The sequence below is a fragment of the Mandrillus leucophaeus genome, unplaced genomic scaffold (genome assembly GCF_000951045.1).
Source record: "Mandrillus leucophaeus isolate KB7577 unplaced genomic scaffold, Mleu.le_1.0 Scaffold950, whole genome shotgun sequence".
NCBI lineage: Eukaryota > Metazoa > Chordata > Mammalia > Primates > Cercopithecidae > Mandrillus > Mandrillus leucophaeus.
The window spans coordinates 365,792-387,016 of record NW_012110364.1 but is presented as its reverse complement, the minus strand read 5'-3'; the positions used below and the strand labels follow the sequence as shown (position 1 = coordinate 387,016).

Below are 21,225 nucleotides of genomic sequence, written 5' to 3'. Positions count from 1 at the left end.
TTTTTTTTATTTTTGTGGGGTACCTAGTAGATGTATATATTTATGAGGTACATGAGATATTTTGATACAAGCTTGCAATGCATAAGAATCACATCATGGAAAATTGGGGATCCATCCCCTCAAGCATTTACCCTTTGTGTTACAAACAACCCAATTATACTCTTTTAGTTATTTTAAAAGGTGCAATTATTTTTTATTTTTTTTATTATTATTTTTTGAGACAGGGTCTCGCTCTGTTGCCTAGGCTGGAGTGCAGTGGCATGATCTCTGCTCACTGCCAGCTCCGCCTCCCAGGTTCATGCCATTCTCCTGCCTCATCCTCCTGAGTAGCTGGGACTACAGGTGCCCGCCACCATGTCCAGCTACTTTTTTGTATTTTTAGTAGAGATGGGTTTTCACCGTTTTAGCCAAGATAGTCTCAATCTCCCGACCTCGTGATCTGCCCACCTCCAACTCCAAAAGTGCTGGGATTACAGGTGTGAGCCTTGCGCCCGGCCAAAAGGTGCAATTATTGATTATAGTGCCCCTGTTGTGTTATCAAGTACTAGATCTTATTCATTCTTTCTAACTTTTTTTTTTTAAACACACGAACCATCCCCACCTTCCCCCTCTCCCCACAGCCATCCCTCCCCACTAACCTTCCCAGCCTCTGGTAACCATACTTCTATTCTGTATCTCCATGTGTTTAATTGTTTTAATTTTTAGATCCCACAAATAAGTGAGAACATGTGATGTTTGTCTTTCTGTGTCTGGCTTATTTCACGTACATAATGACCTCCAGTTCCATCCATGTTGTTACAAATGACTGGATCTCATTCTTTTTATGGCAGAATAGTACTCCCTTGCATATATGTACCACATTTTCTTTATCTGTTCATCTGTTGATTCCAAATCAGGTTCCAAATTCCAAATTAGGTTGCTTCCAAATCTTGGCTGTAGTGAACAGTGCAGCAACAAACATGGCAATGCAGGTATATCTCTTCAATATACTGATCTCCTTTCTTTTGCATATATGTCCAGCAGTGGGATTGCTGGATCATATGGTAGGCTTTATTTTTAGTTTTTTGAAGAACTTCCAAACTATTCTCCATAGCAGTTTTACTAATTTACATTCCCACCAACAGGGTACATAGGTTCCCTTTTCTCCAATCCTTACCAGCAGTTGTTATTGCCTGTCTTTTTAATATAAGCCATTTTAACTGGGGTGAGATGATATTTCATTGTAGTTTTGATTTGCATTTCTCTGATGATCAGTGATATTGAGCACCTTTCCTATGCCTGTTTGCCATTTGTATGTCTTCTTTGGAGAAATCTCTATTCAAATCTTTTGCCCATTTTTAAATCAGATTATTAATTTTTTTCCTGTAGAGTTGTTTTAGTTTTGTATATATTCTGGTTATTAATCCCTTGTCAGATGGGTAGTTTGCAAATATTTTTTCCCATTTCATGGGTTGTTTCTTCACTTTGTTGATTGTTTCCTCTGCTATGCGGAAGCTTTTTAACTTGATGTGATCCCATTAGTCCATTTTTGCTTTGGTTGCCTGTGCTTGGTTTTTCCCCTTTTCAATAAAAAAAAGTGATGGTAAAATATGCATATGGAAAATTAACTTATATGATTAGAATATCAAATTTATTCTTACCAAATATACATGTTGTATATACACACCCACACGAACATGTTCACACGCACACACACACATGCACACACACACGCACACACACACCCCTATACCTAAAAGATAAAAAGCCTGGCATTGCATTTAATTTATGATAAAATAATGATATCTGTCATTAGTAAACCTTCCTTGCACATATGCACATTCCTGCTGTCTTTTTAGGGAGCAAAGAAGATGTTGGCTCTGGGGATAACAGGCCCTGAGGGTCACGAGTTGTGCCGCCCAGAGGCAGTGGAGGCAGAGGCCACGCTGAGAGCCATCACCATAGCCAGCGCTGTGAACTGTCCTCTCTACATTGTGCATGTGATGAGCAAGTCTGCAGCTAAGGTGATAGCGGATGCAAGGAGAGACGGTAATTCCTGAATGTAACCTCACTTAGAACTCAGTATTAGCTGAAAAGGAAAGTCCATGTCTGTGGCCTCTGCTTCAGTTTAGGAGAGAGTGCATGTGGATTTTCACAACTTTTCTTCCTCCCTTTTTATTAGCCTCCTGGTTTCGTTTATCCTTATGTGTGTCTGTTTTCCCCCACTTTTGTTCATCTTCATCCTTGCCTCTCTACCTTCAGGTTTCCTTTGTTATTTCTTCTCCATCCTTGGGACCCCAGGACATTTCCTTTAGCCACATGCCCCCACACTCAATGCCACTAGCAGCCACTTTTAAATACGATAGTTAAATGCAAAGCTCTCAGGTTTTTGTTTGTTTTTGTGATGGAGTCTCGCTTTGTCGCCCAGGCTGGAGTTCAGTGGCGTGATCTCGGCTCACTGCAACCTCCGCCTTCTGGGTTCAAGCGATTCTCCTGCCTCAGCCTCCTGAGTAGCTAGAATTACAGGTGAGCACCACCACACCCAGCTAAATTTTATATTTTTAGTAGAGGCGGGGTTTCACCATGTTGGCCAGGCTCGTCTCAAACTCCTGACCTCTAATCATCTGCCCGCCTTGGCCTCCCAAAGTGCTGGGATTACAGGTGTGAGCCACCATGCCTAGCCCTCTTTCATTAATTTTGAAGAAGCTTCCCTATCTCTTAGGCAGCTCCACTACCCTTCCCTCTACCTAAATCAGGGCAGTGCAAGGCACCTAGTACATGCTCAATAAATTTCTTTTGAATTGAATTGATTCATCTGACAGCCACTTGGGTGTTGGAGCAATTGAAGCAATTATCCAAATGGTGTTTTTATGATAGTTATTTTAAGATTTTAAAACCTAAGTTATTTTTACCCCAAATTGCGTAATTGCCTCAGTTCTCTAGTTCAGTCTAGCATGTAAATATTCATCTTAAAGGAAAGAGAAAATCTCCTATTTTTGATAAGCATTGGGCAAATAAATGATTTCATTCTTTTGCCAATACTGGTAGAGAAAGGACGAAAAACAAATAAGGTGCATTTTACTCAATGACTTTAGGCCCATGGTAGCTTCTGTCCTCTCAATTTTAGGAATACAGATAATCAGAGACAGTCTTATAATTCAACCTTGCTGTTTTTGTTTTTTTTTTTTTTTAATTAAAACAGGCTGTATTTTTATAAGATTCATTATAAAAATAATGGGTCTCACTCTGTTGCCCAGGCTGGAGTGCAGTGGTAAAATCACGGCTCACTGCAGCCTCTAACTTCCAAGTGATCCTCCCATCTCAGTCTCCCAAGTAGCTGGGACCACAGGCATGCGCCACTATGCCCAGCTAATTTTTAAATTGTTTGTAGAGACAGGGTTTCGCCATGTTGCCCAGGTTAGTCTCGAACTCCTGGGCTCAAGCAATCCTCTCACCTTGGCCTCCCAAAATGTTGGGATTATAAGCATGACCCACTGCATGGTTTTGGCATGTATATAATTGATACCAAAATAAATTTTGTCAAAATTTCTTCTTGTTGCATTAAGGTTCAGTAATGATTTGTGCAAGCTGTGTGCACTTTTAAAATGTAATCCATCAATATTTTGTGTTAAGAGTAGGCTTATTTCACATAGGAGTTAATAATGTCTTATTAACCAACCATTTCTGATTGCTACTCTCGTATGTAAAAGAATTTCACCCCTTAAAAAAGAAAATGTTAAGTACTGCAATTTTAAAGTTATAGGTTTTTCCCACCAGATGGTGCTGTTGCCAACTCTATGAGATGAGTTGGTCTGTAATTATTTGCTTTGTTAAGTCGTGTACCGGGTCCGTAATGTCAGAATATTATTTAAGGAACAGTGAAATCAGCAGAAATTTTCACTTCTAACCCATCTTCAAGCTCCAATTTTGACAGTTCTGTCAGGAAGCAGTTTCTTGATCTTGGGTATTTGTTTTTCATTGAGATAGAATTCCATTAGGAGCAAAGTAAAAGTCTAGAGAGGGTTTTAGAATACAGATCATAGGCAGAAAACTAGTAAATACAGATATTTCAATTTTATTGTAAATTATTTTAAAATTCAATATTATTTCTTGAATCTGTAAAACATTTGCATGGTCCAAGAGTCAAAGTTGTATCTAAAAATGTTCAATGAAGTTTTACTTGCCTTCTCTAGCTCCTTCTTCCCATACAGTATAAGTAATGATTTTTATTAATTTATTTCTGGCCGATCTTTACCATGTTTCTCTTTACCAAATAAGAATATAGTTCTTCTTTCCTACATAAAAGGTAGCATACTGTACACCTTGTCTACACATTGCTTTGTTTTCCACTTGAAAATATGTTCTGAAGGTCAGCCCACATTAGACACAGAAATTTTCCTCATTCTTTTTTGTAAGTACAGAGTATGCTACTGTATTTATTCAATGAGTCCCCTATGGATGGACATCTGGGTTGTTTCTGATCTTTAGCTGTTCCAAGAGAAACCACAGTGATGACCTTTTGCATATGCCATTTCAATTTGTGAAAGACACATTCGTTCTGGAGGTCAGAAGCCTGAAATGGGTCTCACCAGGCTACAGTCAAGGTGTCTGCAGGGCTGCATCCCTTTCTGATGTCCTAGGAAGCCCTTGCCTTGCCAGCCCTTGTGAGGCCCATTGCATTACTTGGCTTGTGGCCCCTTCCTCCATCTTCAGCACCAGCCACAATGGTTGAGACCTTCTCACATCACATTATTTTGACCTTTTTGCCTCTCTCTTTCACTTTAAGGGCGCCTTATATTAAGCCTACCTGATTAATTCAGGATAATTTCCCCCATTTCAAGGGCCTTAATTTAATCATATCTATTAATCCCTTTGCCGTGTAAAGTAACATATTCACAGGATATGGGGATTAAGATGTGGACATCTGTTAGGCTCCATCTTTCTGCCCACCACAAAATGGTTATCTTGAGGGTAGATTTCTAGAAGTGGGATTGCTGGTTCAAATTGCATATGTAATTTTTGGGACATTGCTCATATTTTCCCCAAGGAATTATAAACACGAAATATTTAAAATACCACCCTAAACGTTGTAGTTGAGTCAGACTTACTGTGACAGTATAATACTTGTGAAAATACCCTCATGCGCAATTGTCAAAGAGGGGACATTGCTTCAGAATAAACTAGTTTGAAAGATTCCCTACCCCATGCATGTGACCAAGGCATGGGATCAAGCAGGGGCCCAAAGAGGAAGGGGTGGACATAAACTGTGCCCAGCTGTTCACATGGTGACTGCATCAGCAAACCAAAGGACAGATCCCTGCGGGTACAGTGGGACAAGAGCTGTTGGACCACACTGATCTCTTACAGAAGATGCATCTACCCTGTCTGCACTCATTTATTATCTCACATCATTTCTAAATGTAAAAGAGCAAGATAGATGTAAGTAAGAAATTGTTCGGTTTTACACATTTATACTATGAAAATCTCCCATCTGTAAATACCATTGCCAGCCCATTCTTTTTTGTTTTTTATTTATTTTTATTATTTTTTTTGAGACAGAGTCTCACTTTGTCACCCAGGCTGGAGTGCAGTGGCGTGATCTTGGCTCACTGCAACCTCCACCTCCCGGGTTCATGCGCTTCTCCTGCCTCAGCCTCTTGAGTAGATGGGATTACAGGCTCCCACTGCTATGCCCAGCTAATTTTTTTGTATTTTTAGTAGAGACAGGGTTTCACCATGTTGGCCAGACTGGTCGAGGTGGCTCATGCCTGTAACCTCAGCACTTTGGGAGGCCGAGGCGGGTGGATCACCTGACGTCAGGAGCCCATTCTATCTTCAAGGGCCTTTACTCTCACAGTGTGGTCCCTAGAGTGCAGCCTCCACATTGCCTGGGAGCTCCTTGGATCCTCAGAGCCTTGGGGCCCATCCAGATTCCCTGAATCAGAAAGTGCACTTATAACTAGAACCCCAGGTGATTCATATGGATATGAAAGCCTGAGAACCACGGCTCCAGGAGGCACAAAGGAGATCCAATTATTGATTGCTTCATTGTGGTAGCCTAGAAATACAATGCTATTAAATTTGATTTTATTGTTCAATCGCCAGCTCTATACCCAGAAGAGCGGGATAGTAATGATAACAACTAACAGCTTGCTGAGTGCTTAATATGTGCCTGGCACATAGTAGTACTTTAATCTCTTTTATCTCATTTCAGGTTTTACTATATTCTTATCTTATCAGTGTGTTTTAATACACATTGTCTTTTTAAAAATTGTCATAATAGTGCCTCATGCTCAATTTTACCACTCTTTTGTGATTGATGAAATTGAGGCTTGGGAGAGATTGGTGAATTGAGCCAAAGATCACTTTATTAGTAAGTGCTAAACTTGGAATTCAAGTCCAAGTCTATGTGTCCCCAGAGACCAAACTTTTTCTGTCACTCTCCACTCTGTTAAAGGAGAAATTGATCTGAAGTTGGGAAGACCTGGATATCAAGTTTGTATTTAATGGGCTTGGGGTTTATTTATTTATTTTTAGAGATAGGGTCTCTCTGTCACCCAGGCTGGAGTGCAGTAGCACAATCTTAGCTAACTGCGGCCTCGAGTTCCTGTGCTCAGATGATCCTCCCAACCTCAGCATCCCAAGTAGCCGCAACTACTCATGTATGCCACCACACCCAGCCAATTTTAAAAATTTTTTGTAGAAATGAAGTCTCCCTTTGTTGTTCAAGCTGGTCCTGGCCTCAGGTGATCTTCCTGCCTCAGCTTCCCACAGCACTGGGATTACAGGAGTGAGCCACCACACCTTGCTGGTTTTGGTGTTTTAAAATTTGTAATTGTAATTGGTTTTTGGTTTTTGGCATTACATTTAAATTTCTTATTTAAGACATTATCATCATTTCGCTATCTTTATCATTAAAAGATTAATTTTGGGGGCGGAAATGATGAAGTATTAAATGGAAAGTTAATATCTTCTGTCTCTCTCAGCTCATTCTTTAGAGCCAGTGATTTTAAACTTATCTATCTTTAGTTTTTGGTGGTTACCTCTAAAATCCTAAACTATAAGTTTGTAGTGATTTGTAATTTTTGACAGTATTGCTTGACTCTCAACTATGAAAAATGAGTAATTTAGTTCCTGTAAACTTCTCACCTCCTGAGTTTTGTCAGTAATAAATGTCAATTCAAATAATATATTTAATTTTACGTGTTTTATTTTACGTGTTTTAGCTATTCCTTTTTTTTTTTAGAGGCAGGATCTCACAGGAGCTGGAGTACAGTGGCAAGAACGCAGGTCACTGTAGCCTCGATTTCCTGGGCTCAAGCGATCTTCCTGCCTCAGCCTTCAGGGTGACTGGGACTATAGGCATGCACTGCTGTACATGGCTAATTTTTAAATTTCTCGTAAGAGTCGGTGTTTTACCATGTTGCCCAGGCTGGTCTCAGGCTAACCTCCCACCATGGCCTCCCACAGAGCTGGGATTACAGGTGTGAGCCACCGCACCCAGCCTGACATCTCTTCTCTATAGGCTGAAGAAGAAACTTAGAGGCCCTAAGTGCTCTCTCTCTCTGCCTCCTCCAGATGTCTACCAGCTGTATTATTATCTTTACACAGACTCTGTAACTCTGATTACATCTTCCATGCTTTCTCTATAGGTTAAGTCTAAAATTTAGAACTGTCGCAGGGTAAAATTATGGAAATATTCTTTTCTGTAGAAACTATTAGTGAGAAAAGAACTTCAGAGAAATTTATAGCACTAACTTGGAGTACAAGTTAGTGTTATTCAAATTAATTCTCAGAGAAGCTATTTCCAAGTGTCAAGGTCAAGTGAGTTTTCTTCATTCCAATAGGACTCAAAAGCATGCCTTATTTTAGTTTGCTACATATTTAGACCATTATTGTCTTGTAAAGTTTCTTGTTTCTCCTGACATTTTTCCAATTAGCTCTTTTTAAAATAGGTTGAGAAAAGAAATATGTGCCTTCTTTACCATATCATGAAGAGTTCTAGCTTCTTCATCACACTTTCTATTGAATAGAATCAGCTCTACTTGCAGAGATTCTTTGTGGGAGGAGAATCTGCTGACTTTCACTTTCATTTTTTGTAGCTGCTTGCTAAGCTTGCAGTAGAGATGTCATTCTGGGATAATGAGGTTGGATATACTGATTCCTGGTTTCCATATCTCCCCTTTTCTTGAATTACTTTGAAGATTTTCAGGTAATTTTTAAGGAAAAGTGTGTAAAAGGTGAATTTTCTGATTCCTTGTCTTCAGGCTTGTTGGGTGATTTGAATGGGCATGGAATTCTTGATTCCGAAATATTTCCTTCTGAATTACGAAGGCACAGTTTCCTTCTCTACTGGCATCCAGTGTTACTGAGGAACAGGCAAATCCCTATACAATTTCTTGTCTTCTTATCACAAACTTTTCATTATCTGTAAGATTTTTATACTTTCTCTTCATTTTAGATGTCCAGAGATTTCATTAAGACTATTACTGGGAAGGGGTTCCAATCCAGACCCCTAGAGAGGGTTCTTGGATCTTGCTCAAGAAATAATTTTGTGTGAGTCCATAAAGTACAGTGAAAGCAAGTTTATTACGGAAGTAAAGAAACAAAAGCATGGCTGCTCCATAGACAGAGCAGCCCCAGGGGCTGCTGATTGGGTATTTTTAATATTAATTCTTGAATATCTGCTAAATAAGGGGTGGATTATTCATGAGTTTTTCAGGAAAGGGGCAGGGAATTCCTGCAACTGAGAGTTCCTCCTTTTTTAGACCATATTGTGTAACTTCCAGATGTTGGCATGTCATTTGTAAACTGTCATGGCATTGGTGGGAGTGTCTTTTAGCTAATACATTATAGGTAATACAATTATATAGGTATATTATATAGGTAATATATTATATAAGTATATTATATAGGTAATTATATAGGTAATATAATTAGTGTGTAATGAGCAGCGAGCATGACCAGAGGTCAGTCTCATTGTCATTTTGGTTTTGGTGGGTTTTGGCCAGCTTCTTTACCGCATCCTGTTCTGCAGCCCAGGAGGTTTCAGCCTCATGTTACCCAGCCCCTCTTCAAGATGGAGTCGCTCTGGTTGGAACACCTCTGACAAGGCTATATTTAGTAGTAGGCCTTTAAAAAATTTACCTTCATGTTCAGAGGCCTTTATCAATCTGACAACTGAGCTTTGATTCTGAAAATTTCTTCTGTGTTTTCCTCCATATTCATTTCCTCTGTTTTCTTTTCCTGGGACTCCATCATAGTCCTCCATGTCCTTTAACTAGTTTCACCTTTTAAAAAAATATTTGAATTTTTGCTCTACAATTTAGGAAATACTTTTGTTTTCCTGCCCTTCTAATAAACTTGTGTCTTGGTAATCACACCTTTATTTCCAAGAAAACGTTCTAGTTTTTTAAGTGCTCTTTTTTTCCATGGTTACTTATTCTTTTTAATGTTTTTCTTTCGATAGATGCATGATCTTTCTTTTTGAAAAAAATTTTGTACTTTATTTGTTTATTTATTTATTTTTATATAAAGACATAGTCTTACTATGTTACCCAGGCTGGTCTTGAACTCCTGGGCTCAAGTGATTCTTCCGCCTCAGCTTCCCAAAGTGTTGGGATTACAGGCATGAACCATTGGGCCCAGCCTACCTTCTTAATCTAAGAATACTAATGAAGATTCTTTTTTTTTAAATTCTCTTCTGTTTCCTGGGTTACTCTGTTTCTTTCTAGTTCAATTTTTCAGGGTTTTTGTTGTTGTTGTTGTTGTTTGTTTGTTTTTAGATGGAGTCTTGCTCTGTTGCCCAGGCTGGCATGATCTCGGCTCACTGCAACCTCCTCCTCCCAGGTTCAAGTGATTCTCCTGCCTCAGCCTCCCGAGTAGCTAGGATTACAGGTGTCCACTACCATGCCCGGCTAATTTTTGTATTTTTAGTTGAGACAGGGTTTCGCCATGTTGGCCAGGCTGGTCTTTAACTCCTGACCTCAGGTGATCTGCCCACCTCTGCCTCCCAAAGTGCTGGGATTACAGGCGTGAGCCACTGTGCCCGGCCAATTTTTCAGTTTTTAAAACTCCTGGTCTTCCTTTTTGTGTGTGCATGTGCTGTTTGTGTTTTCTTCAAAAGTCTGGTCATCCTTGGCTGTCCATATGTGGACAGGACAGTTCAGTTGGTCAGTGTGGGAGTGGGCATGGAATTTCTCTTCCACTAAGCATGTCTGTTTCCTGAACTTGCTGTGTGAATGCAAATGGGACATAGTCACTGGACAGCTTCAGTTTAAGGTGTGGGGACCTCAGTCTAGCATCAACACCACCTAAGAAGCTTCATTTCCCAGCAGAGGTGAGGGTGAGTGTTGAGAGACCCAGACCTCCTCCTCCCCTCCCCTTCACTGCCCTTTCTGCTCCAGGAGGAAAGCTCTTCTTGACTCCTTCTACTCCTTCAGGTCAAGCTGTCACTCCGCCTAACTTTTCTTTATGAATTATTGCTATCCCATCTGCTTTCCACGTTCCTAAAATCTACCAAAACCCTAGTCAGCCATGATCCTTCTTTCAACCCCAGTGCAGCTCTGGATTCTTTCCCTTTTGTCTGTCTTCACCAGGATTTTTATGTGAACTGGGAAAGAAGAGGTGGGGAATGTTCAGTGCATCCAAAGCCTGAGGTTTCTTTTTGCTCATGCCTTGATATTTTCTTTTAGCATTCTGCAATAAAAAGTGAAAAGCAAGTTACAGAAAGAAGAAAACTTTCAAGTCCAAGCCATCGAAAGTGGTATCCCCTTTGACAGTTTGCAAAGAATGCCCATTTCATGGTTAAGTCTTTTTTTGTCCAACTTAAGTAACTATTAGGCTGGTGCAAAAGTAATTGCAGTTTTTGCCATTACTTTCAATGGGAAAAACCACAGTTACTTTTGCACCAGCCTAATAGAACTAGGTTAGTTCTCATCCACCCTTCCTGTGAGAAGATGCTTTTGCAAAGATGAGGCGAGGGAATCAAGTGTTTCTCCCTAAAGCATTATCCTTTTCTTCCAGAAGCAGAGTTTGTCTCCCTTGCTCCATAGCCCAAGTGTGAAGTTGGACAAACAAGCTGTCATTGTGTTTCATGTGGACAGTCCAGTCTGCCAGTCTCTGACTTCTATCACCCACTACAGTCTAGTTTTTGTCCGAAGAATGTATGTGTCAATGTGTGTCATTGGCTTCAGAGACCCTTTTTAAATTTTGGTCTGAGTAGCTATACATGTTCTTTTTCTGCCACAGTATTGGCATATGGGATCTTTAATGGCTTTTTAGGAAATACTTTGTTCACTTCACCTTCGTACTTCCCAGTAGAACCTGTAGGCTCATGAATTCACTACCTTTCTGTGATTTGTTTAGAATGGTAGCAATTTCTCACAGCAATGTAACTTGATGCCCCACTTGCTATGTATCTGGCATTATTTGTTTCCCATTTATGACTGAAATTGTCAATGCACTGATTTGCTGTTGTTTTGGTTTACAGTTAAACTTGTTTTAGCTTATCTTAATAAAGTTTACCTCTATTTTATATCCATGTTCCTGTATTTAGGGTAAAAATATGATGCTCATTTGAACTGAACAAATATTTTCTTTATGTTTTTCATAAACAACAAAGTTCTTGGATGCCAAGTGCATGCTAGGTACTGTGCTCTAGGCATTAGCTTTGCTAAGATGATTAAGACAATTTCAGATCTCAAGCAGCTCATAGTAAACTGGGCTAGATTGTGGTTGTTTAATGTGTTTGTATATTTGATTGTTGTTTATTTGATTTGATTTCATTTGGCTTTAGTTTTGCTTATAATAGAAAGTTTTACTTAATAGGCGTGTCTTTGTAAAATAAAAAGTTCTCTTGCAGAGAGGTGTAAACCAAAAATAAAATTCTAAGACCCGTTAACCATCTGAATGGACCTCTCCTCTCAGTCAGGGTGTTTCAAAGTTAACCTGAAAAACTGGTTCAGGCCATGCTGGGAAGGGAGGGTTGGACCTGCCTCATTATGTCCTCCTCCCTTTTGGAATTCAGGAAAAGCTGATCAGCATTTAACATCAACACAGACCTTAAGTGTAATAAAAACCATTTACAATCTGTTCTCTCTGAAGCCTGCTACCTGGAGGCTTCATCTGCATGATAAAACTTTGGTCTCCACAGCCCCTTATCATAATCCAAACATTTCTTTCTATTGATAATAACTTTTTCAACCAATTGACAATCAGAAAATTTTTACATCTACCTATAACCAGGAAGCCCCCACTTTGAGCTGTCCTGCCTTTCTGGACCAGAACAATGTATGCTTACATGTATTTGATTGATGTCTCATGTCTCCTTAAAATGTATAAAACTAGACTGTGTCCCAGCCACCTTGGGCACATGTTCTCAGGATCTCCTGAGGGCTGTGTCATAGGCCATTGGTTACTCAAATTTGCCTTAGAATAAATCTCTTCAAGTATTTTACAGAGTTTGACTCTTTTTGTCAACAGAGGCTTTGGTATTCCTATTTTCCATTTTATGTAAACTCTTTATGTAAACTCCCATATATTCCTCTTGTGTTTTAAAAGATGGGGAGAAAAATCCACACAGTGGCCCCTCTCTTCCCAAGTTGTCACGCTGAGTGCTGCTTGGCAGTGTTGAACAAGAATACACCAAGTTTCATTTACTTGCATGCAATGAACTGATGTTTAGGCACTAGTGCTGTAGGCAGAATCAATGTGCCACTGGGTCAAGGTGATTTTCAGTCTCAAGTTTCCTTTCTTCTCTTTTTTTTTTTTTTGGAAAAAGAGTCTCACTCTGTTGCCCAGGCTGGAGTTCAGTGGCATGACCTTGGCTTACTGCAACCTCTACCTTTTGGGTTCAAGTGATTCTCATGCCTCAGCCTCCCAAGTAGCTGGGGCTATAGGTGTGCACCACCATACCTGGATAATTTTTTGTATTTTTAGTAGAGATAGGGTTTCACCATGTTGGCCAGGCTGCCTTTCTTCTTTCTTGCATATGAACATCAGAACACTCCATTGTCCCTTAAATTTAGAACAAGATGATTTACATTACATCAAATTGCATAGCAGTTAAAAGCTGGCCATTAAAAAAATAGAATTGTGTGGCTATCAGGAAACTAACATTTGTGGAGTGTATGAGTTTTCTACGGCTGCTGTAACAAAGTGTTACAGACTGGGCCGCTTAAACAACAGGAATTTATTTTCTCACAGTTCTGGAGTTTTGAAGTCCAAAACCAAGGTGACAACAGGGTTGAGCAGGGTTGGCTCCTTCTGAGAGCTGTGGGGGAAGGATGTGTTCCAGGCTTTTCTCCTTGGCTTGTGGATGGCCACCTTCTTCCTGTGTCTTCACGTTACCTTCCCCTATATGTGTCCAAATTTCCTCTTCAGATAAGAACCACAGTCTTATTGAATTAGGGCCCACCCTAATGACCTCACTTTAAATTTACTACCTCCATAAAGATCCTTTTTCCAAATACAGTTACATTCTGAGGTACCAGGGGTTAGGACTTCAACATGTGGATTTGTACAGAGGACACAATTCAGCCCATAACATGGAATGTCTCCAGGGTCCCAGGAAGATTCTGGGTACTTTCATAAACATTAATTTATTTGACCTTCACAAAATTGCCACACTACAGGGACATTGTGATCCCATTTCACAGATGAGAAAAACAGACTAAGAGCAATGACTTACCTCGTACAATGTCGCTAGCTAAAAAGTAGCAAAAGCAGGATTTGAACCTAAATTTGTATGATCCATTATACCAAGCTGCTTCTACGTGTTTTCCTTCTCAATTCTTTTCTTCCTTTGTAAATGTCATGTTTGGAATCAAAATAAAGTCCAGGAAAGTTTGGCTCTATGCTTTTGGCTAGGAAGACTGATTTCTATAAATATGTTTGGCCTCCTATTTAGTGGCAGGGCTTTTGCTCCTGGATGCCTATGCTTTTTCTCTGCATTTTTCAACCTTCTCTAGCAGATCTCAGGACTCAATAGGAAGCGTTGCTGGCAGATCCAGACAAGGTGTTAACATCTGCTCTAACACTGTCATCTAATAAATGGGTCATCTGGTCAGTGGAGAGTTTGGATTGATTTGACCTGCTCATTACTGGGAAATCTTGAATATCTCTCAAATGGTGAAACTCCTTTAAGTGGGAGGTTACATCATAAAGGGCAGAAGCTTTTCTTTGTTTGGGTTTGAGCCAAAAAATGGAGAACTAAGGAGAGAACATCTATGGGTAGACAAGATACAACCTAATGTAAAGCTTGCTAAGACAGTGGGAGGAGATTAATGATGAAGATGTTCCTATCTCCTAAGAGTTGTTGAAACCCTCCAGTTGTGAATGTAATCAGGATAGTACCAGGCTCAAGACAGATAGAGCACTCTTCACTGCCAACCAACTAAGTGTAGTAAATGAAACCAGTAAGTGAGATTGGAAAAATGCTCAGCCACATCCATAAATAGCCTGTGGTTGACTTAAATATTTAGAAATACATGCTCTTTCCCAAGAAATAAAAAATGGCACTTTTCCTAGTAACATAGTGCATATGATATGATATTATAATACTATGACTCTAATTCTGGCTGTACCACTTAGTGCCAGTGTGTGCTGGGCACATTAATCTCATTGAGCATCAATTTCTTCATCTGTCAAACCAGCATGAAGGCAACTATGAAGGTCAAATGAGATTGTATTTGAGAGCCTTGCAAACTATAGAATGGTATGCATGTGTTAGCTATTTTTATTGTTATTTTATTTTTAGCCCAAATCTAACAGAACCCATAATTATGCTGAATTATCCAGTTTGAGTATCCAATTTATGGATTATCCAGGCCTCCTGTTTTCCTTCCCCTTTTTAGTTCTTGTATGCTTTTTAGTCCTTTGAAAATGCCTTAGGAATAATGAAATAGAAAATAGAGAGAATATGCAGTTAGGAATTTTCACTTTTTAAATTTTATTTTGGATATTAACAGATACTAAATGGGGAGAAAGTAGAAAACAGCCCAGTTAACGAAGAGCTTGCTGTATATACTAAAGTGGCCTGTCACATTTTAAAGGAGCTAAGCCCTTCCAAGGAAATTACCTGTCATCTGGTTTCAAAACAGTCCTGGCAGACTCCTGGTAGATGCTGACACTTTTAATTTTTCCTGAGTGCTGTTAAAATTGTAGGACTTTTGGAACCATATTCCCATATCACCTTGATGGGCCAAGTGATTGAATAGAACATGTGATAAGGATCTTTCCTCGATGATAAAGCACCATGGAAAATCCTCAGTCAGCAACTTGTAAAGTGATTGCAGATCAAGTCTCTGAGCTTTCCTTGTCCAAGCATCTGTAAGACGTTCCCTTGGAATAGGAAGGTCTCTTCATATTTGCAAATAAAATATCGTGTCCATCTTCCCAGTTCTCCCGTAGATAGTACATTACCTCTTCATTCACTGAAAACGATTGCTGCTTATTCTATATTTAGAAAGAATTGCTAATGGTGTTTCTCCTTTTCTGGGCATAGGGCAGTAAGAATCCAAATGGGGACGGGATTCATCTAGTAGAATACGTCACGGAAGCAAAGTAACTTAGCCATGGCTGAGTCCCTGGGGGATAACTTTTATTGATAATTGGTTACTTAAGAATTGAAGTTCTTAGGCTTCAGTAAGCCTTGCTTTCATGGTTTTCCAAATTCCTAACCTAGCTAGTGGAAGATGGCTAGTTTGGAGAAGGATCTATGAAATAATAGGGTGCTGTGTTCCAATTTGATATGACTCAGTCAACTGGTGGCCATCTACTGTCAGTACTCTCTGAGGAAATCTGTTAATTTCAGTCATATATCAGGATTTTAACTAAAATTCAGCATCTAATGAACCAGAGTGAACTAATTTGGTATGCCAGCATCTCTCTACTGTGCGCTCTCCTTAATGATTGCCTGAATATGATCAGGTTGATGCCAGCAGAACTATTATTCTGACAAATGCTAATCAGAGATAGGATTCTGATTGATTTTAAATTCAAATTCACTATTAACTTTTCTAACATTGTATGCTTTTTTTGATGGCCTCATTTGCATGATTTTTAAAATATGCATTTCTGGCTAAGAATTTATTATCTGAGTGTTCTTTCATTTAATACAAGTTTTTTGAGGAGTTCTTTTTTTCAAGGGCATGAAAAGATTATCAATTGATTTGCAGCAGAAATATGCTGTGGTTGAATTCCATATGACCTAACTAATAATTATCTGTCATCAGGATAATAAAGCATAAAAGTTAGGACCACTGGAGTCAATATGCCTGGGTTCAAATTCTACCATCTCCACACCACATGGAGTGTATGTAAGTGGAGTGTACATATGGAGTGGAGAAGTTATTACTCCATAGCTTTATTCTCATCCTTTGATGGAGATAACAATAGCGTTTATCTGGTAGGGTTTTGGAGAAGGTTTCATTAGAACAGCTCTTGTACCGGCCAGCTTTTGCTAAGTTATATGGCCGTAAAAATGGATCTAAAATATGAATAGCTTACACTTACAGAGGTTTGTTTCTCATTCATATTTATGTTCATCATGGATTTTTAAATCCTGTCCACAAAAGTAAATTATAGTTTGGGATTCTGCTAAACTGTAGCTATTACCCTCTGCTAGGTCAGAAAAGATTAATATTTATGTGTTTGTCATATGGTCCTCTTAAGAATAAATTAAAGTGATGAATGCTTCTTTTAATCTTTCCAGGGAAGGTGGTCTATGGCGAACCCATAGCGGCCAGTCTTGGCACAGATGGCACACACTACTGGAATAAAGAATGGCACCATGCCGCCCACCATGTCATGGGTCCACCTTTGCGACCAGACCCCTCAACACCTGACTTCCTCATGAATCTACTGGCTAAGTAATCATTTTGCAGATGACTGGGAAGTGTATTGCCAAAAGAAGGTTTGGGTGGAGAGGAGCTCGTCCTCCCATCTGGACCTTCCATTAACCTCCCAGTATTCTCTTCTACTTGACCTGACAGGCCCTGGGTACCCTCACCTGCAGAACAAAAAACATCGACTTAGTTATGCTATGATATGTTGCTAAAGCCTTTCCTAGACTCACAGAAATCAGATCACTTTCACTGAAACTTTACTCTTTTCTGACTTTTTTCATCTCTTGTTGCCTAAACCCAGGGCTCTTCATTACGCTTTACTTTTTATCAGAATATTGTTGAATTTTTTTCTATGCTGATGTAATCTGGGAACTAGGTTGTTGTGTAGGTGACCCTGTTACTTTCTGAGAAGGTATGATCATTTTTCTTGAAAATTCTACTATTCTTGGGCCAGACGCAGTGGCTCATGCCTGTAATCCCAGCACTTTGGGAGGCTGAAGTGGGCGGATCACATGAGGCCAGGAGTTTGAGATCAGCCTGGTGAACATGGCAAATCCCCATCTCTACTAAAAATACAAAAATTGGCCAGGCATGGTGGCTCATGACTGTAATCCCAGTTACTTGGGAGGCTGAGGCATGAGAATCACTTGAACCCAGGAGGCAGAGGTTGCAGTGAGCAGAGATAGTGCCATTGCACTCAACCTGGGTGACACAGCAAGACTCTGTCTCAAAAAAAAGAAAAAAAGAAAAAGAAAAGAAAAAAGAAAATTCTACCATTCATGGACATCCCGACACTCCCCATTCACAGATACTCAGTCTCAAGCTAAGAGTTTTTCATGACAGACCTTACAAGAGTTTACTTACCTGTTCTTTACAGCTTCCTTCCTCCTTCATGATTCAACATCCGCAAGATTACTCACGAGTCAAAGCAGGATTCCTGTCCCTGGTAATATCAGCATCCTCAGCCAATCTCACCCTCTGTTCATTCCAGTGGGCCGTGTGGCTCGGGACTGCCCCGGAGGACCTGCCCTCCATTCATGAGGATCACCATGGTGATGTCTTTGTGGAGTATTCTGCTCACAAGGAGTTTTCTCTTACATATTTGCTGGTGATTCTGAAGTTATCTTCATCAAGTACATATAACTATTCATTTCTAGATGAGAAACAGAGTCTCGGACAAGCTCGTATCACAGAGCTAGTAAGTGACAGAGCTGAGCTTAGAAGCCAGGTTTCCTAACCTGTCTTGCACCACGCTTCCTATCAGTGCGTCGTCTGAAGGTGCTTCCTAGAATAGAGACAGGAGACGGATGAAATATGTTCTTGAAAAAACTGTTCATTCTCCATTGCATTTTTCTGACTTCAATTGAGAAGGGAGCTAGGAGATTAGTAAAGGTTATGGCAGTTTCCTCCTAACGTGTTCTGTATACTCACCCCATCACTCTCGTGTTTTTTTCTTTTACAGTGATGATCTAACCACAACGGGGACTGATAACTGCACTTTCAACACCTGCCAGAAAGCTCTTGGGAAGGATGATTTTACCAAGATCCCCAATGGGGTGAATGGTGTTGAAGATCGGATGTCAGTAATATGGGAAAAAGGCGTGGTGGGTTCAAACGTTCCAGCCTTGCTTTGCCTAGTTCTTCAGCCAGGATCCAGCCCATTTGAGGACCAGAGTGGCACAAATTTTCATAAACAAACTTTTTGATTGTTTTTACTAGGGAGGATACGAGGAATGCAGTACTATCACCTCCACCACCATTCCATCCCTCAGTATAGCATCAGCAAAGAAATAATCTTCTCTGCATAGTTTATTTTAGTTTAGAGGATGCATCGCACCATTTTGCAGAGACATTAGGAGATGAATTAAGATTGCATACAAAGAGGGTTATTCTTGAATTCTCTGAAAAGGCATAGCCCTTCTGCTTGATTTCTCATGCTCTTGAATTCCAATGCCTCATGTGTCATTGGCACAAATACTTGAAATGATAAAAAAATACACAAAGGGGTTGGGTGCAGTGGCTCACACCTTTAATCCCAGCACTTTGGTAGGCCAAGGCGGGTGGATGACTTGAGGTCAGGAGTTCAAGACCAACCTGCTAACACGGTGAAACCCTGTCTCTACTAAAAATACGAAAGTTAGCCGGGCATGGTGGCACGAGCCTGTAATCCCAGCTACTCAGGAGGCTGAGACAGGAGAATCGCTTGAATTCGTGAGGCAGAGGTTGCGGTGAGTCAAGATGGCACCATTGCACTTCAACCTGGGGCAACAGAGTGAGTGAGATTCCATCACACACACACACACGAAAATACACGAAAGGTATTCATTATGCTTATACCTCCTTGTCATGAAATCTTTGTCGATGTCAGTTGTTTTTTTTTTGTTTTTTTTTGTTTTTTTGACGGAGTCTCACTCTGTTGCCAGGCTGGAGTGCAGTGGTGTGTTCTCAGCTCACTGTAACCTCTGACTCCCAGGTTCAAGTGATTCTCCTGCCTCAGCCTCCCAAGTAGCTGGGATTACAGATGTGCGCCACCATGACCAGCAAATTTTTGTATTTTTAATAGAGAGGGGGTTTCACCATGTTGGCCAGGCTAGTTTCAAATTCCTGACCTCAAGTGATCCATCCGCCTCGGCCTCCTAAAGTGTTGGGATTGACAGGTGTGAGCCACCATGCCCAGCCTGATGTCACTTCTTAAAGGACCCTTGGATATCATATTTTTAAATTGCTGTATGAAGTCACAAAAGTAATAATTTAAAGTCTGGAAACAAAATGTAAATGCTTATGACTAGAAAATTTCTCCCTAAGGATGGAGAAGAATCACATAACTAAATGTCTGTGTGTTAACTTGTCCAGCCAGTTGACATGTGGAGCTGTGAAGACCAGCAGAGGGGACTTGCCTGGTTAGATTTCTGGTCCCCAGTGTCATGCCCTTCTCACCCATCTCCTAGGATGCCTCCCTTGAATGACACATTAATTACATCTCACACTTCAGAATCCTCTTCAATTGCCTTTACCCTACACATACCACCTACTTCTAACTCTAATGAATTATTCACCAAGTCTTGTCAATTTTATTTCCAAAGTGTCTCCTTCTTTCTTTCTTCATTGCTGCCATTCTAGTTGGAGGCTCATATTTTGTTTGGACCTTTGCAGTAATCTCACAGCTGGTCCCCATCTCTAGGGTCTCACTTGCTACAATGTATTCTTTACTCCAGTACAAGAACTCTTGTTCTGTACTGAGAACAGCTGACAATGCTTTTATTATTATTTTTACAGTATTATAGAGGGAGGATAGGTTTCGAATGGGAGTTCTCATTCAAAAATAAAGTTCTGTTTGTGCTATTGTTCTCTTAAAACCCCTTTACTTGTCTCCATTACTTAGTGGATGATAGTTGAATCATTAACTTACAATTAGATCTTCAAAGCATCTCTATAGCCCCATCTTCTGCTGATTATTTTCCTTACCCCCTCTTCCTCCACCCCAACTCTAACCATCCCTGACGACTTCTCTTCATTCAGATTTTCTTGATAACAGTTCAACCTTCCACTTGAACTTCTGTTATTACAATGAATATCTTTATTATAGCAGGTTTTCATCATCCATATAGTTCCCTGGTATATAAATGGCTTTACAGTGACTGAATAGTTCTTCATAATATATAGAAAACCATGTCATTTTATGAAACATTAGTATGGTTTACTTATGGAAATATTACTTTCAGGGCATGGTTCTTAGTGATTTTTAAGGCAAGCACTCTTTGGTAATTAAATAAACCTTAAGTACCCTCTTACCATGTAAATAGGGATAAACCCCTAACACTTTTAAATTTTATTTTAGAGGAGCCACATCCCTCTGAATTCTGTCCATATTAAAATCTCTTGCAATAGACTATCCATAATTGTTGGTTCATGCAAAACTTCAATTGCATAAAATTGAACCTCTTGAGTTGATTTTTTTATCTTTTCAAAAGGATTGCATCTGGGTGTGGTGGCTTATGCCTGTAATCCTAACACTTTGGGGAGGCTAAGGCAGGTGGGTTGCCTCGGCCTCCTGAAGTGTTAGGATTACAGTTCCAGATCAGCCTGGGCAACATGGTGAAACCTCATCTCTACAAAAAATTAGCCAGGCATGGTGAGGCATGCCATACCATGTAGTCCCAGCTATTAGGTTGGTGCAAAAGTAATTGCAGTTTTTGCCATTAAAAGTGATGGCAAAACTGTGATTACTTTTGCACCAACCTAATGCTTGGGAGGCAGAAGGGGGAGGATCACCTAAGCCAAGGGAGGTTAAAGCTGCAGTGAGCCATGATCACGCCACTGCATTCCAGCCTGGGCAACAGAGTGAGACCATGTCTCAAAACAAAAAATGAAAAAAAAAGGATTGTCACCTGATTCAGAA

At 40.0% G+C, this 21,225-nt stretch overlaps 1 protein-coding gene across 1 annotated transcript in view; it reads left to right on the top strand.

The window, feature by feature from the left end:
• DPYS (dihydropyrimidinase) overlaps window positions 1-21,225 on the top strand; it is an 88,593-nt gene that overhangs the window by 22,024 nt on the left and 45,344 nt on the right. The window contains exons 3-5 of the mRNA XM_011970540.1: window positions 1,839-2,028; window positions 16,694-16,850; window positions 18,289-18,430. Coding sequence (XP_011825930.1) covers window positions 1,839-2,028; window positions 16,694-16,850; window positions 18,289-18,430 — 489 coding nt within the window. The remainder of the gene's footprint in view (window positions 1-1,838; window positions 2,029-16,693; window positions 16,851-18,288; window positions 18,431-21,225) is intronic.